This window comes from Melanotaenia boesemani, chromosome 20, assembly GCF_017639745.1.
Source record: "Melanotaenia boesemani isolate fMelBoe1 chromosome 20, fMelBoe1.pri, whole genome shotgun sequence".
Lineage (NCBI taxonomy): Eukaryota > Metazoa > Chordata > Actinopteri > Atheriniformes > Melanotaeniidae > Melanotaenia > Melanotaenia boesemani.
The window spans coordinates 393,143-411,713 of record NC_055701.1 but is presented as its reverse complement, the minus strand read 5'-3'; the positions used below and the strand labels follow the sequence as shown (position 1 = coordinate 411,713).

The 18,571-nt window shown below is 48.6% G+C and overlaps 1 protein-coding gene across 2 annotated transcripts in view; it reads left to right on the top strand.

The window, feature by feature from the left end:
- Window positions 1-465: 465 nt before the first annotated feature.
- The window catches only part of gabrg1 (gamma-aminobutyric acid type A receptor subunit gamma1), a 28,926-nt gene continuing 10,820 nt past the window's right edge, over window positions 466-18,571 (top strand). For both annotated transcript variants that reach the window (XM_041972305.1, XM_041972304.1), the window contains exons 1-3: window positions 466-1,042; window positions 7,252-7,412; window positions 12,454-12,521. In XM_041972305.1, coding sequence (XP_041828239.1) covers window positions 570-1,042; window positions 7,252-7,412; window positions 12,454-12,521 — 702 coding nt within the window. In that variant the 5' untranslated portion in view covers window positions 466-569. The remainder of the gene's footprint in view (window positions 1,043-7,251; window positions 7,413-12,453; window positions 12,522-18,571) is intronic.

Below are 18,571 nucleotides of genomic sequence, written 5' to 3'. Positions count from 1 at the left end.
CTGGACATGTCTTAGGTTAGAGGCCTGACAAAGTGCAACCCGTTTCTTGGGAGTTGGACTGGCTAACAGTCCCATAAAAAAAAAAAAAAACACCTATAAACAATAACAAAAAATGTGTATGCGTGATGCCCCCTTATGTATGCATCTCTAGAGCTGGCCCTGGTCTTAGGGAAGAGCTTGAAAACAGAGTGTTTACAACCTGGAAGAAATCTAAGGCCATGAATCCTGAAACTTTCTTAAAAACCCGGATAGCAGGGTGGTGGTTTTCAGATGGACAAAGATCTCATCCAGGTTTTTAGAACTGACGGGTGTCCTGGTGCTCATGTCTCTGACTGGACACAGGGACATATGTCCTCCCCTGGCATGGAGGTTTTCTGGATGTTTTAATTACTGAAATAAATGTTGAATAACAAAAGAAGTTTTTTTCTTTTATTTATTGTGTTTATTGGTTCTATTTGATGAACATTTTCTTCGAGATGTAACTGGTTAAAGTACTGAACCGATTCCTGAGTCAGAGATTTTTCTTCACTTCATTTTCTCAGACTGACTTAAAATAAACAAAATTTAAAATGTCATGGGACACGCAGCTTTTTCAAGGTGCCCCTGAGCAAGGCAGTGACTTCTCCAGCTGCAGCAGAAAGAACCGGATTACAGCTCAGCATGATCATGGATGCAAAGCAGGTACAAGCAGCGGGAACATCAGCCGGATAGCAGCAGAGAAAACGTCCCCAGAACGTCTCAAAAAACCCGCAACGTGTAACGCGCTACACGGAAGAAAAGAGGAATCTGACTCCGTCAGCGGTGCTGCAGATGGACTAACGCAGACTCAGCTCCCGCCTCCACCCTCCCCTCCACCCTCCATCCATCTCTCGCTCCTCACGGTCGCCACATTCAACCATCGCCGGCTGCGTCTCTTCCCGCAGAAATTCCCAGATTTCCTACAGCAGCGCTGCGGTATTCCCGGGATGAAACTGCGGGTTTTCCCGGCGGGTCGGGCCAGGATCATGGATCTCTGGCTGATCTTCGCCTTCCTCGGTCTGTGGTGAGTTTTCAGCTCGTTTCTCCGTCATCATGCGGAGCTGGGAAGGCTGTGCCGGTTTCCAGCAGCTGGGACGCAGAGGGGAGGAAGCCATGATGGAAAAACAGCATTGCTGCTGTCAGCTTTGGCTTGCACGTGAAACGGAGGCTGGTACCAGGTTCTGCTCAGATGGAGATCCCCGATTACCTGCTGCCATGTTGCTTTTAGCTGGTTTAGCTGGAGTGAACATGTTTTCCTGTCAGAGTTCAGCTGTTAGTATTTCTCCAGATGCAGCTGAGGAGCATCATAAAAAATGAACTGGGATAAAACAGCTGGAGACGACCGGAAGTTCAGGACTTCCATCTTCAGCTGGCTCACGATTAATTATTATAAACTAAGAATTTTAAGTCTAAACGTTTAAACCTTCTAAATTCTACAGCTGGTTCTGACTTCCTGGTTTAAAGCTCAGCAACTTTTCTCCAAAACTGAGAGAAACATGATAAACTGGGATTTGGTGACTAGAACCACAGCTTTTCATACTGATCCCACCACTGGTGGCGGGTTAAAATAAAGTGTAATTAGTCCCATATCCACCAATAACAGGATTTTTTTTCCGTGTCCTTTCGCTGACTAACCGATGCTCGATGACTAACCGCTGCTCCGTGACTAACCGCTGCTCCGTGACTAACCGCTGCACGATGACTAACAGCTTCTCCAGTGACTAACCGATACTCGGTGACTAACCGCTGCTCGGTGACTAACCGCTTCTCCAGTGACTAACCGATACTCGGTGACTAACCGCTGCTCCAGTGACTAACCGCTGCTCGGTGACTAACCGATGCTCAGTAACTAGCCGCTGCTCCGTGACTAACCGCTGCTCCGTGACTAACCGCTGCTCTGCTGACTAACAGCTGCTCCGCGACTAACCGCTGCTCCGTGACTAGCCGCTGCTCCGTGACTAACCAATGCTCCGTGACTAACCGCTGCTCCGTGACTAACCGCTGCTTGATGACTAACCGATGCTCCGTGACTAACCGCTGCTCCAGTGACTAACCGCTGCACAATGACTAACCGCTGCACCGGTGACTAACCGCTGCTCCGCGACTAACCGCTGCTCCGTGACTAGCTGCTGCTCCGTGACCAACCGCTGCTCCGGTGACTAACCGCTGCTCCGCGACTAACCGCTGCTCCGTGACTAGCTGCTGCTCCGTGACCAACCGCTGCTGCGGTGACTAACCACTGCTCGATGACTAACCGCCTCTCCAGTGACTAACCGATGCTCGGTGACTAACTGCTGCTCCGGTTACTAACTGCTGCTCCGCGACTAACCGCTGCTCCGCGACTAACCGCTGCTCCGCGAATAACCGCTGCTCCGTGACTAACCGCCGCTCCGCGAATAACCGCTGCTCCGTGACTAGCCGCTGCTCAGTGACCAACCGCTGCTCCGGTGACTAACCGCTGCTCCATGACTAACCGCTGCTCGATGACTAACCGCTTCTCCAGTGACTAACCTATGCTCGGTGACTAACCGCTGCTCCGGTGACTAACTGCGGCTCGGTGACTAACCGATGCTCAGTAACTAATCGCTGCTCCGTGACTAGCCGCTGCTCCGTGACTAACCGCTGCTCCGGTGACTAACCGATGCCCCGGTGACTAACCGCTGCTCCGGTGACTAACCGCTGCTCCGTGACTAACCGCTGCTCCCTGACTAACCGCTGCTCCGTGACTAACTGCTGCTCCGTGACTAACCGCTGCTCCGGTGACTAACCGCTGCTCCGCGACTAACCGCTGCTCTGGTGACTAACCGCTGCTCCATGACTAACCGCCTCTCCAGTGACTAACCGCTGCTCCGGTGACTAGCCGCTGCTCCGTGACCAACCGCTGCTCCGTGACCAACCGCTGCTCCATGACTAACCGCTGCTCCGGTGACTAACCGATGCTCCGGCGACTAACCGCTGCTCAATGACTAACCACTTCTCCAGTGACTAACCAATGCTCGGTGACTAACCGCTGCTCCGGTGACTAACCGATGCTCAGTAACTAACCGCTGCTCCGTGACTAGCCGCTGCTCCGTGACTAACCGCTGCTCCGTGACTAACCGCTGCTCCGGTGACTAACCGATGCCCAGTGACTAACTGCTGCTCTGTGACCAACCGCTGCTCCGGTGACTAACCGCTGCTTCATGACTAACCGCTGCTCCGTGACTAACCGATGCTCCGGTGACTAACCGCTGCTCGATGACTAACTGCCTCTCCAGTGACTAACCGATGCTCGGTGACTAACCGCTGCTCCGGTTACTAACCGCTGCTCCGCGACTTACCGCTGCTCCGTGACTAACCGCTGCTCCGTGACTAACCGCTGCTCGCTGACTAACCGCCGCTCCGTGACTAACCGCTGCTCCGCGAATAACCGCTGCTCCGCGACTAGCCGCTGCTCAGTGACCAACCGCTGCTCCGGTGACTAACCGCTGCTCCGTGACTAACCGATGCTCCGGTGACTAACCGCTGCTCGATGACTAACCGCTTCTCCAGTGACTAACCAATGCTCGGTGACTAACCGCTGCTCCGGTGACTAACTGCGGCTCGGTGACTAACCGATGTTCAGTAACTAATCGCTGCTCTGTGACTAGCCGCTGCTCCGTGACTAACCGCTGCTCCGGTGACTAACCGATGCCCCGGTGACTAACCGCTGCTCCGGTGACTAACCGCTGCTCCGTGACTAACCGCTGCTCCGTGACTAACCGCTGCTCCGGTGACTAACCGCTGCTCCGTGACTAACCGCTGCTCCGGTGACTAACCGCTGCTCCGGTGACTAACCGATGCTCAGTGACTAACCGCTGCTCCGTGACTAGCCGCTGCTCCGTGACTAACCGATGCTCCGGTGACTAACCGATGCTCCGGTGACTAACCGCTGCTCGATGACTAACCACTGCTCCGGTGACTAACTGATGCTCGGTGACTAACCGCTGCTCCAGTGACTAACCGCTGCTCCGTGACTAACCGATGCTCCGGTGACTAACCGCTGCTCGATGACTAACCGCTGCTCCGGTGACTAACCGATGCTCCGGTGACTAACCGATGCTCCCTGACTAACCGATGCTCCAGTGACTAACCGATGCTCGGTGAACATCTTCGCTTAGACATGTTTAATTTTTATTGCAGTTTTTTCTGGAAACTTCACTGATGACCAGAAAGGGTCGTGCATGAGCGCGACCCAGAAGGTTTATGGTGAAGGGGGACAAGCTGCAGGTCAGGGTCAGACAAGGATGGATTCAACAACCTCCCCCAGAGGAGGGAGGCCCTGCAGACAGCCCTGGCTGGGGTAACTGGCATGGGGAGGGTCTGGGGGTCGAGCCATCTCTCCTGGAGCTGGATCGGGCCCAGCCAGAAGAAGCTACAGGACACCGCCTCAGCATGGAGGATATTCATGGTTGCTAAGGAAACCCAGAAACCCTAGAAGAGGAATGTTTATCTGTCGTGTTGAACATGTGAACATCAGTGGCAGAGAAGCCGTCTGCAGGTTCATCTGGTTTCAGCTTCAAGCCGGGTCTCTGCACAGCAGCAGGTCTGTGTTCATTATCATGGAGTCGGTCATGTGTCCACACAGCAGGACACGCTGGTGCCACCAGCTCGGCTTTAATCCCAACTTACATCCAGGAAGAGCTGCAGTTTCACTGAATCGGTGCAACCTACACACATATAGAAAAGATGTTCCTTCAAGCTTTTCCTGACGAAAGTGACGCTCAGCTGGATTATAAAACCCAGGAACAGGTTTGTTGTGTCAGAAACTCCTGATGTTCTTGCTTTTCTTTGCTGAAGTCAGCAGAGATCTGGTAACAGCTGCTTTAGCTACAGAAGTTGGTTTTGTCCTCAGAGTTGCTGTGTTTTGGAGGGAGGAGGCAAAGACCTGGATATCGTTTCTGCTCAGGAAATTTATTGATCTTGGATCCTGCCTGGTGGGGTGGTCCTCTAAGATAAGATGATCCTTTATTTGTCCCACAATGGGGAAGTTTCAATGCTACAGCAGCAAAGGTGATGGTGTAAAAATCATCATTACAGAGATGAGAACAAAAACTGTATAAAACGTCTATAAAATCTGTATAGAAGTCTGTCTAAAAGCATAGATCCAGAATGAGTTTACAGCGGTGACATCACACGTCTGTGTGTGTTCTTAGTTCCCATTGTGGCGACCGGCAGGAAGGACCTGCAGTTTCTCTCCTTCACACCACGGTGAAGCAGCCTGTCTCTGAAGGAGCTGCTCAGTGTTGTTAAACAGTCCTGCATGGGGTGGGACGTTTCCTCCATCAGAGACGAAAGCTTAGCCATGATTCTCCTCTCCACCACCACCTCCACCGGATGGAGGGGGCGTCCCAGGACAGCTGGCCTTCTTAACCAGCTGTTCAGTCTCTTCCTGTCAGCAGTCGAGATGCTGCTGCCCCAGAAGGCCACACCATCATAGATGGATGATGCCACCACAGAGTCAAAGAAGGATCTCAGCAGAGTCCCCTGCTCTCCAAAAGACCTGAGTCTCCTTAGTGTTGTCAGTCCAGTCCAGCTTGTTGTTCAGGTGAACACCCAGGTACCTGCAAGATGTCACCCTCTCATGTCCATTCGCTGGATGCTCACCGGTGCCGGAGGAGAGTGTTTAGACCTGTGGAAATCCACCACCAGCTCTTTGGTTTTCCCTGCATTGATCTGAAGGTGGTTCTGCTGGCACCAGCCCCCAAAACCCTGGATCAGTTCTCTGTCGTCTCCGTCTGCATTGAGGCCAACGACCTCAGAGTCATCTGAGAACTTTTGTAGAGGCAGTTTGCTGAATTGTGTGTGAAGTCTGCAGTGTAGATGGTGAGGAGGAAGGCAGCCAGAACTGGTCCCTGTGGGTCCGCGTACTGCAGACTCGTGTCCTCACATACTGTGGTCGGTTGGTGAGGTGGTCCAGATCCACGTTGTGAGATGGAGGTCTCCCCCTGTGAGCATGGGAGAAATGCACTGGAGAAATAAAAAACATCTTTCTCACAGTGCTGCCAGCTTTTCCAGGTGAGGAGGGATCTTTGTAGGAGGTAGATGACCACATCATCCATTGATGGGCTCACCAGAGACCGGGGATGGGCAAGAACCAGCCTCTCCAAGGTCTTCATCAGACGGGATGTTAGTGCGACTGGCCTGTAGCTGTTGGGGTCCTTTGGGTTCGGGGTCTTTGGAACCGGTACCATGCAGGATGTTTTCCACAGCTGGAGGGTTAGGGTTAGGGTTAGGGGTTCCACAGTGGAGTATGTAGGTTTTTGAGAGTGTATAAAGTGTGTGAGAATGTTGAAAATGTTCATTATAGTTTGGGAAAGGTCTATAGAAACTCAGAGGATAATTAGGCCTTAACATGCATTTGAATCGTGAAAAATGAATAAGGTCGTCATTTCACAGATTTCATTTATCGGGGGGTGTTTTCAGAACGTAACCCCCCCGCAATAAACCAGAGACCACTGTATACCACATTCGATGGAGACTTGTGTTGTTGGCTTAAAGTTGGCCTCCAGGGTGGTCTGTTACAGCCTCACTGAGTTTGCAGTGAAAGCTCAGAGTATCAGGGTCATGTATGCTGAGTCAGAGGATTTCTGTTTATCAATCCAGGCAGTAACAGGTTGGTCTGTCTGGTCTGGTCTGTCATCTACTTTAACCAGTAGTTGTGGTTATATACTAACTCATTTCCACTGGCAAAATCTGAAAGATGCCAGAGTGCCGGATAAATCTATCACTGTTCGGCTGACACCACCTACCAGGTAAGGGTGCGGTTGCTGTGGAAACACAAAGGAGATCAGGATTTACTGTACCTTCCTGTACCAAGCTGGATACCTTGGTGCCTCATTCAAAGTCACTTAAATCTATTTTCTTCCACATCCTGATGCTCAGTTTAAACTTCAGCAGGCCGTGTTCACCATGTCTACATGCTGCCATGCAGCTGGTTAGATATTCCTGGGCAGTGTGTAAACACAGCTGACTGGTGTAGGAAGTCAGTCAGAGTGATTAAATACACCATCTGGCCCGCCAGCAACCCTCTGCATCCCTGTGGAGGGGTGGAGATAACTCGTTAGCTTGCATAGAAAGGCTTATTTAGATTTTCAGTTCTTGTATCTGAGATTAATCAAGTAACTAAGCTGCCACCCACAAAACACCAGTTCCCAAACTGGACAGAAACATACCAGATTAATGATATCCAGTCATATTTTCTCTCCTCCACAGTTCAGCCATCGGGCCCAGTAAACAGGAGGAGGAGGACTACGAGGATGTGCCCATCAATAAGACCTGGGTCTTATCTCCGAAGGTCTACGAGAGCGACGTGACTCTCATCCTGAACAAACTGCTGCAGGGTTACGACAACAAGTTACGACCCGACATTGGAGGCAAGTCCTGCTTTCTGTTGGTGTTGGTGAAATGCGAAATATGTGAAAGATAACTCATTTTCTTCTTGGGTAAGGACAGAGCGCGTCATCATCAGGAAGGATTGTGGATCCTGGTTGAGGTTATTCCTCTGGGTCATTGAACCATTAATCTTGTAGATATGTAGACCTGTGGATCACCTGTAAGGCCATGGGGGTTGAACTGGTCAGCATTTCTATTTTCTGCATTCAACAACATCCAACTTTTCCAGCCAACATCCAAAGAAGAGTTTTGGAAAGTTTTTGAGGATCCAATCCTTATAGAATAGAATAGAAAGACTTTATTAATCCCTTTGGAGAGTCCTCAGGGAAATTTGGGTACCAGCAGCAATACAACACCAACAGTAAAGCAGGACAAGCACAAGACACAATATATACAGGTACAAAGCAAAATAGAGGCAAGAAGGTGCAAGAAAAGCACAAATAGAATGCAATAAATAACAATAAGATAAGTTAAATAAAACAATATAAACAAGCATTGCACACAGTAGAGGTGGTACAGATTCCCAGTTCACTATTGCACGTATAAGTTATTACAACTGTTTGTATGGGTTATTGTGCATGTGTTGTATCAGATGGACTGCACACCTCCCTCTCTCCCCTCCTTCTCCCCCTCCTGCCTAATGCAGAGTTGTACAGTTTGATGACTCGGGGGACAAAGGAGTCTCTGAGCCGGTTGGTCCTACTCTTGGGGAGGAGCAGCCTGTTACTGGTCAGGCTTCTCTGTGCACTGATGACAGTGTGCAGAGGGTGACTGGCATCATTCACAATAGCCAGTAGTTTTTTTAGTGTTCTCCTCTCTGTCACTGTCACCAGGGAGTCCAGCTTCATGCCAACCACAGAGCCTGCCCGCCTGATGAGTTTTTCTAGCCTGTTAGCACACCTTTTTGTCATGTTACCCCCCCAGCAGACAACAGCATAAAAAAGCGTACTAGCTACCACAGACTGATAGAACATCCACAGGAGTTTCCTGCAGATGTTAAAAGACCTCAGTCTTCGTAGACGGCTTTGGCCCTTCTTGTACAGATGATCTGTACAGCATGTCCAGTCCAGCTTGTTATCCAGCCACAACCTGAGGTACCTGTAGTTGTCTACAATCTCCACCTTATCGTCCCTGATGGTCACTGGACGTGGTTGTGGGCTGGACGTCAATAACCAGCTCCTTAGTCTTTGAGGTGTTAAGCTGGAGATGGTTCATCTGACTCCAGGTGATAAAGTCACTGACCAGATTCCTGTACTCATCCTCTCCATCATCCCTGATACACCCCACGATGGCTGTGTCATCTGCAAACTTCTGGATGTGGCACAGCTCTGAGTTGTAACAGAAGTCTGAGGAGTGTGAAGAGGAGGGGGGCCAGCACGGACCCCTGGGGTGCTCCTGTGCAGCTAATAACAGTGTCAGATGTGATGTCCTTTAGCCTGACGTACTGCAGTCTCTCTGTGAGGTAGTTACCAATCCAGGACACCAAGCAGGGGTCCACCTGCATCTCCCTCAGTTTGTCCAGAAGCATCAGGGGCTGGATTGTGTTGAAGGCACTTGAAAAATCCAAGAAGAGGATCCTCACTGTGTCCCTCCCCTTATCCAGATGAACTTGGACACGGTGTAGGAGGTAGAGAATAGCATCCTCCACACCCACACCTGCACGATAGGCAAACTGTAGGGGGTCCTGGGCCTGTTGCACTTGGGGCTTGAGGAGATTGAGGATGAGCCGCTCCATCATCTTCATCAGCTGGGATGTAAGTGCCACCGGTCTGTAATCGTTCAGCTCACCAGGGCGGTTTTTCTTTGGAACTGGAACAATACAGATGTTTTCCACAGGGTAGGCACTTTCCCCAGCTGTAGACTGTGGTTGAAGACATGCTGGAGTGGTTCCCCCAGTTCAGCAGCACAGGTCCTAAGCAGAGGAGGAGGCACTCTGTCAGGGCCTGCTGCTTTCCATGGGTGGAGCTTCCTCAATTCTCCCCTCACCTGTTCTGCTGATATGTGTGGAGGGGTAAAGGTTGGCAGGGGGGCTGCAGGACACAGAAGATGGACGGACAGCTTTGCCTGTCCCCTGTGTCGGTTACTCCCGTAATTTGGTCCGTTTTTAGGGAGCTTAGCGATCCATCGCTTGACACAGAAGACGGAGCAACCACCAGAAACCACGGGGGCAGTGCTGAGCAGAATAGCTGACTTAGTGACCAGCGAAAGAAGCAAACCAGAGAAGAAGAAGAGGATCAGGAAGGAGGGAAAAAAGCATAAGAAGAGTGAAGACGAAGAGTTTAGGGCGTGTGGTTGGAAACAACTTTATAATAACGTATTACCACTGCTAAACGGTGTCTAAATCTGACGTCGGCTTGTGTGAGTAAACTCCGAACTCAGCACTGCCCCCTAGCGCAGGAACTGACTTAACCATGGCAACACAAAACCCGCATGTTAGTATGAGGACGGCGACATATGATGTTTAAAACACTTGAAACAGATGTCACTATTTATGCATGTAATTAATAATAAATGGGCCTTAAGAGGTTTCAGACTGTGATAAACAATAAATCTGCTCATTTCTCAAACTCATTAGACGTTATTACAGTTAACAATCCTTCCACATCAAGGCACAAAAGTTGAAAGCTAGCATTAGCTAACAGCAGCAAACAGCAGCTAGCAGCGTTAGCTAGCAACGTCTGGCATTGCGTCGTATGTTTATCCCAAGGAGCAGACTGATGAGACGGGTCCCTGAAGAAACACTAACTCAGGGATGAACAGATCAACATCCATCCATCCATTTTCTGCCGCTTATCCGGAGTTGGGTTGTGGGGGCAGCTGCCTCAGCAGGGAAACCCAGACTAACCCTAAACCTAACCCTTTTCCCCGGCCACATTCACCAGCTCATCTGGGGGGATCCCGAGGCGTTCCCAGGCCAGCCGAGAGATGTAGTCCCCCCCCGGGGCCTCTTTCCGGTGGGACGTGCCCGGAACACCTTACCAGGAGGCGTCCTGACCAGATGCCCGAGCCACCTCATTTGGCTCCTCTTGATGTGGAGGAGCGGCGACTCTACTCTGAGCCCCTCCTGGATCACCGAGCTTCTCACCCTATCTCTAAGGGAGAGCCACTCATGTGTCAAGACATGCGACTACAAAGTCGATCATCGAACTGCTGTTTAGAGCAGGGGTAGCCAACGTCGGTCCTTGAGGGCACCAATCCGGCAGGTTTTCCAGATTTCCGTGCTCCAACACACCTGACTTAAACTAACAAGTCACTGTGGAGATCCTTATAGGCTGTTGGATCCATTTAATTTGAGTCAGGTGTGCTGGAGCAGGGAAATCTGGAAAACCAGCTGGATTGGTGCCCTCGAGGACCAACGTTGGCTACCCCTGGTTTAGAGTGTCCTGGTGCCAAGTGCACCTGTGGGCACTCTTATGCCTGAACAAGGTGTCATGGACAATCCATGACGAGCACAGAAGTCCAATAACAAAACACCACTCGGATTTAGTGGTCGAGGTGAGACCAACTATATCTAGCCGGAACTGCTCAACCTCACGCACCAGCTCAGGCTCCTTCCCCGCCAGGGAGGTGACATTCCACGTCCCTAGAGCTAGCTTTTGCAGCCGAGGATCAGACCGCCAGGGTCCCCGTCTCTGGCAGCCGCCCAGCTCACACTGCACCCGACCCCCTCCTGCAGGTGGTGAGCCCACAGGAGGAGAGGCCCATGTCACCCTTTCGGGCTGAGCCTGACTGAGCCCCATGGGCAAAGGCCCGGTCACCAAGTGCTCGCCTCCGTGCCCCCACCTCCAGAGGGGGGGGGGGGGGGGGGGGGGGGCGTCCGGGCAAGGGAAACCTGGGTCCATGATTTGTTGTCATCATAGGGGTTCTTTGAGCTGCGCTTCATCTGGTCCCTCCCCTAGACACCTGTTTGCTACCAGGGGCATAAAGCCCCCGGCAACATAGCCGCTAGGATTGTCAGGACGCACAAACTCCTCCACCACAATAAGGTGGTGGCTCAGGGAGGAGTGACAGATGAACAGACAGATTAATTATTTTCACAAAAACTACTAATTATTAGAATTTGCTGCAGCAAAAAAGGATTTTCATTAATTAAATGACACAGTGATTAAATAAACACTAGAAAGGGTTAGCTATCATTGGATAATGTTAGCTATCAGTGGATAGCTAGCTAACAGTCCAACCTGGGCTCTCTACTCTCACTCTTTACCTCCATTTATAAAACCGGATTGACCAATCTGATTGGTCTTGGGAAAATGTCTTTGCCTTTTAAGGAGTTTAGGAAACTTAAATCTTTATTTTTTTGTTTTAAATCCTTTCTTCATAATGTTCGCCACAGGCTGGCAGCTTGCTCAATGTCTTCTTGTGCTTATTGAGCACTCGTGTCAGTTGGCTGCATTACAGCTGAGCTTCTCATGGATAACCTTAATATCTCTCCTGTTTTTGGATAATAACTTCTGCAGCCTACATGTGTAAAGTTTATTGCAGCCCCCTAGGTGGTGCTCCAGACCTAAGCATGGACCACGGTCCCATGATTAAGAATCATTTAGAGAAACGCAGACAACAGAGCAGAATCACTGCTGTCCAGGTCCACAAGGTGGCGTGCAACCAGGGAAACAAACAAAAATTAAACGAAAATAACCAAACTGAAGCAACTTTATTGTGAGAATGAGTATTGTAAACTCTGTACTGCCCTCTGGTGGATGTTTTCTCCAACAACCACGTGAGGTGAAGCATAGGGTGACGTCAGACAGCGTTAGACACAGATGGACATATTTAGCTACGTAGAGGGAGCAGGACTGTCCTGCATCGTTCTGTAATCACTGCCAGACCTTCGCAGCTGCTTCAGAGATGCGAGGAACTCGCAGTTCATGCCCAATATGAACCTCCACTGCACCATCTGCTCTACAACCAAACAACCACCACCTCTGTCTCCAAGCTTCCTGATCACCACTGCAAATGCTCAGAAAAGAAGTTCCTCCTTCCCACCAACATCTGGAGTAATTTCATGCTGTTGTGTTTCAGTGAGGCCAACAGTGATTGAAACAGCTGTGTATGTTAACAGCATCGGACCAGTGGACCCCATCAACATGGTGAGACTACTTCCATTTTTTCTTTAGTTTTCTGACTAAACATTTTTCTAGTGGAGGATAAATCCCCCCTCAGTGATGTGAAATAGTTAGTGTGTTTTCTTTTACTGCTTGTGCTTTTAGTTTCACGTCATTAGGATTCAGCCTCTGGGCTCCAACAATATACAAAGTTAATGCTGCCTAACCAGATATTCAGCAGGTTTATTTCCATCAAGTAAGACGATGGGATGTGGCTGAAAAGTGCCAGAACAGGATGGGAGGGGAAATCTGACTAATATTATATTGTGCTGGATTGTGTCAACACCAGAGAAGCGTGAACCTCAACACTTCCAACTCATTCCGAGATGAAACAAACTTTGTCCACCACATTTCCAGGTATGAGCCTGCTCTGCAACAACCAGACATTTCACCCTTCACAACTTTGATTTCCAGTCCAGCACAAGAAGTTTTATTCCATCACATATATGACCATATAGAAAATGCAGCCTTATCCCTTGTATTCAGGTCACTTCCAGTTCAGTGTAACAGGAAGTGGATGTCAACCAGCTGATCGTATACCAGTGTGGGGTCAACATTTCTGGTTGTTTTATCGATCATGTCCTGAAACAGATGGAGGTTCCTTCATGGGTTCCTCATGAAGTCATAAAAAACGAGAGGATCCAAGTATTTAATGAAAAGAAGTAGACAAAGGTGTCTTGTAAAGGTTTGGTTGGGATCAGAAGGAGCTGAGTCAGATCATGGCGGAGTTTCAGAGATCACCTGGTTAAAGGTTTAGACTTCAGCTGGTTCAGCTCCTCTGTGTCATGTTCTTACCTTGAACAAAACAACACGGGACAGCTGTGTCCTGTTAATGCGCTACTGAACAGGAGGCAATAGCGTGTTTCGTCACTGCGTCAAGCGCGTGGCCAAAGATCTCAAATACCATGTCACTTAGTTTACACCACATCTCCTCTTTTTATAAAGAAATTAAATTCTTTTATGTTTGTTTCACACTTGGGTGCATATCCAATCTTTGCTTTTATTTATTTTTTGTTATGTACAAAATTACGTCTTTTTTCTCTCTATGGCATAGAGAGAAGGTTTTGCGTACTGGAGCCTGTTGTAGTTTGAAATGTCCTACATCTCCTCTCCCTTTCCTTTTGAGCGAGTGTGGCGCTGTCCGGCAGGCCGGGTCCAGCTGCAAGGGGAGGGAATGTCGTCCACATGGCCCATGAGGAGTTCAGCAGGGCTGTATTTACCATGGAGGGGAGTATCTCTGTAGGCAAGGAGAGCTATTCCGTGAGGACATGGAAAAACTGTGGCCCATTGTCAGACATTAGGACCTCAGGGATGCCAGGATGAGCAAAGAGGGATTTTAGATGGGTGATGACGTCATTGGGTTTGGTTTGGTTCAGCAGGGTGATCTCAACGAACCTGGAAAAATAGTCCACAGCAAGAAGTTCAGTTTTCCCTCCTAGCTTGAAGAGATCTGTGCCTACCTACTCTTTGCCATGGTTGGTCCGGGCATTTGGTTGGCATAAGCGGCTCATTACAGTTTTGTTTTTCTTGTATGCATATTCTGCACTTTAACAGCATTTCACTTATTAGTTGGCTGAGTCAAGGCCACCCGACTGTCCGGCAAGCTTTGCAATGCCTGTCCTTTGTGAAGTTTTGTTAACATGCCGTTTTGCATTGTTGGAGGAATAACGAGTCATGAATCTTTCAACAGCAAGCCATCTTTCACTGCGAGTGTGGCAAGGTTGGGCCAGTTTCTCAGCAGCGGTTCTTGTTGTGCATGATCTGGCCAACCATGACTACACACGTCCATTACGCAACCACACACTGTCCATGTTCAGCTGGTCCTTCAGAGTTTGCATATGTGATGAACTGATAGGCATATTTTTAGTGATGCTGTCCACATATTTGTGTTCTCCTTCAGTTTCTTGTCAGATTGTGTCAGTTTTGTTTCCAGAGGTGAGCGGGACAGAGTGTCTGCTATCAGAGCGAATTACTTGCTGCATACTCTTCCTTACACAAGTAACGCATGAGTCTCATTCTGAAGTGCTGAATCCTGGGTGGTAGAAGATCCAGGGCTTGTCTTCTTAGTAGTAAAACAGGAGGTTTGTGATCTGTTTCCAGACAGAAGACTTTGCCTTCCAGGAAATCACGGAATCGCTCACACGCTCAAGTAGAAGCTGAGGCCTCTTTTTCCACTGGTGCATATTGTTGTTCTGTAGGAGAGAGCAGCCTTGATGCGTAAGCCACCGCTCTCCGTCCTTCTTCCCACAGCTGGAGGAGAACACCTCCTAACCCATACCATGAAGCATCGGCTGATACTTCAGTGTCTCTGTTTGGGTCGTACATTGCAAGCACTGGGGTTGAGGTTGAGGCATCTTTCAGTGTTTTGAATGCTTTGACTTGGTTTATATCCCAATGCCAACTATTCCTCTTGGATAATAGATCTCAGTATTTTATCTTTCTCTGGGTAAATTTGCCCACCTGCTTTGCCTTGCCCAGGAAACGTCTCAGCTACGCCACGTTTGTTGGCTCATTCATTTCTGTGATGTACTCTGTTGTTTTCAAGTCGGGACTTATGTCGGTGACCACGATGTGACCTAAGAAAGGAATTTTGATGGAGTATGGAACAGCATTTGGTTTTTAGTTTGATGTGGTATGGTTGCTGCACTTCATCCAGTCCATTGGACAGTGTGGGGAAGGTTGTTTTCAGTGTTCATTGAAACAGTATTAACATGCACTAGTAGCCCAAGAGCTGTGATGGCAGGTAGGCCTAACAGTGGTGTACTGAGATTCTTAACGACATGGTCCATACTCCAGCTGTAGCTTTGTGAATCCTGCATCATCCAGTGGTGTCCTTCTAGGGCCTAACAAAGGTTTCTCTGGCTGCTCGGCCTCTGAGCTCAACACCCAAAAGCCTGCTCTGGACCAAAGCTGTCTGCAGCAGGAAGAGGGCCTCGAACTGTGGCAACCTTGTCCTGTCAAACTGCTTTAATGCCCTATCGGTACCTGTGTCCAATGGTGGGTTAACCGCCATGTCGTCCAGCTGTGATCCTGAGGACGCCTGAAGTGGGGACTCGGCGCTGAGCGGCAAGCGACCAGCCACTGCTTCTGTCCACGCTCACACCAGTGGGGAGTCCCGGCGCTCCCAGAGGTCTCCTCAGCAAAATGTCGGCAGCTCCGAAGAGAAGCGGTGAGTGAACACTCTGGAGCACGGCATCGCTCTGCCTGGGAATGTCCATCTGCGGGGGCTACAAGCACGTTTTCCTCTGCACCTGCTGCGGGAATCTCCACCAGGAGGACCAGCTCCTCTTCTGTGGCGCCTGCAGCAGGAACCTCCACCCCAGAGACCACGTCTCCCTTTTCTGCTTTTGCTGTGGGGGCCTCCAAAAAGTATTCGGTTGCCGACCGGAAAGTGTCAGCTGTCAGAACCGATGATCAGGCATATTCGAGTCAACAGGTGCCGCATATTCTGTTATCCAGGTGCACTCGTTAAGGACATTACTGACTCCCCCCTTTACATAAACGGCGAGTGTGTGGAGAGGGTGCACACCACCAGGTTTCTTGGCGTCATCATCTCGGCCGACATCTCCTGGTCAGAGAATATCACGTCAATCACCAAGAAGTCTCAGCAGCGGCTACACTTCCTGAGAGTCCTCAGGAAGCACAAACTAAACTCCAACCTGCTGCTGACCTTCTACCGCTCATCCATCGAGAGCCTGCTGACATACTGCATCACAGTATGGTACAGCAGCTGCAGTGTAGCAGACAGGGAGAGGCTACAGAGAGTTGTAAAGACAGCACAGAAGATCATTGGCTGCCCTCTCCCCTCCCTGATGGACATTTACACCTCCCGCTGCCTCAGCAGAGCCAGAAACATCATAAATGACAGCTCCCACCCTGGCTCTGATCTGTTTGCCCTGCTGCCTTCTGGGAGGCGCTACAGGTGCATCAGGACTAAAACAAACAGACTCAAAAACAGTTTCTTTCCAAAAGCAATAACTGCCCTGAACTCCTGTAGGACTTCAAATGTGAAATACTTGGGACACTAACGACATATGTGCAATACTTTCTGTCATGTGACATGTACAACATATCATGATACGTGCAACAATACTTTGAATGTGCAATATATTTTCTGACTTGAATATGTTTCAGTGTAATTTATATATTTTCAGCTCGAACACTATATACATGTATAGTATACAGATATATACATCATACTTATATCTGCAAATAACTCAAGGAGTGTGCACATCTGTTTATTTCTGTAAATATTTTATACCTTAGATCTTTTATTTATTTATTTATCTTCTATACTGCTCTCTTTGCACTGACACTGGTGATGGCTTAATCTCATTGTATATGTGTATAATGACAATAAAAGGCATTCTATTCTATTCTATGTTCTCCCATCAACACCCTTCTGTTTCCACATTTATTGTTCGTGCTGGTACAAACGACATGAAGCTACAGCAGTCAGAGACCCTTAAAAATCATTTCATCCACCTCATCCACAGCATTAAACATTTAAACAAACAATGTATAATTTCCGGACCACTGCCCTCCCCCCGTTTTGGAGATGTCACATTCAGTCGCCTCCAGCAGCTCCATATCTGGCTTAAAGGTTTCCGCAACTCCATCAACATTCCATATGTCGCCAACTTCTCATCCTTCTACAATAGACCATATCTATTTAAATCAGATGGCAACAGATCTGATGCTGTTGTAGAGGAGTTTTTAAATCTTTTAAAGTGTCCACGTCACACAGCCTGCTTACAACAGAGGACACACCCTGGACCTGGCCTAACCTATGGTATGTCCACTGGTGTGTCCTCTGTTGTTGATCTGGTTGTGTCAGACCATTACTGTGTGTTTTTTAACATCACTACTTTTAGCCAACAGGAAGCCTCAATGAGAACTCTGAGGAAATTATACATTACTTCTATTACTACTTATTTCTTCTTACTGAAGTGGCTGCAAATTTTATTGAAATTTTAAACCAAACTCCTGCTCAGATTTTACCTGCATCATGTGATTTTATCATTTTAACAGCAAACTTAAGTCAGCTATCGATGGTGTAGCTCCATCAATCAGGTTTTAGGACAAACCACAGACCCGAGACACCCTATAAAAGATGGTTAATAATCTTAGATTTAACTTAGACTCAGAAACTTTCTGTCCTGGTTCTACTGGATCTTAGTGCCACCTTTGATACAGCTGATCACCAGATTTTACTAGACAGACTCAGAAGTCTGGTGGGCCTCTCAGGTACTGTTCTTAAATGGTTTTACTCCTATCTCACAGATCGCCAAAAGTATGGATACATGCTCCTCAAAAATCCATGAAGTCAAGTGTGGGGTTCCCCAAGGATCAATTTTAGGCCTGATACTTTTTAATTAGGCCCGAGCACCGAAGGCGGTGCGAAGGCCTGTTGTAATTGCTCCGTTTTTTCCGTATTCTTCTTATTATTTTTCTCCTCAAAAGTAAATCGAATTTTAGGGGAGTTAAACATGCGCGAAAACGCGCCTAATTTTGCGTACCCCCCCAAAGGAATGCGTAAATTTACATATTTTGGGGTGCTCGGGACTGTTCGGGCAAAATTGAATGAGAGCGCCACCTATTTATGATGCCCTGCCACTACACATCATCAATCTTTATGAAAATCACTACACATATTCCAAATGCTCGGGTGAACAAAAAATCCTCTTGGAGCAACAGCTTGAAACCAACAGGAAGTCGGCCATTTTGGGTCAAATCCGCCATTTTGGCGTTTTACTGACATTTTCAAAATCTATCTCCTCCTAGAGATTTTATCATACCGCTACCAAAATAGCTCAGGATGTTCAGAAGGCATGTGTCTTTAAAAGTTATTGAAAGTTTTCTAATAGGAGAAAGGGCATGGAGGGGGTGGGGCCTCAAAGTTTGATGTCTCGCCGTGAAGAACGAAAGTGATATAACTTCCACATAAAACAATATATCTGAACCAAAATGGCCATGTATGATGCCAGTCCCATCCTGAACACATCTACATGTCAATATTTGGGATATGAATCGGC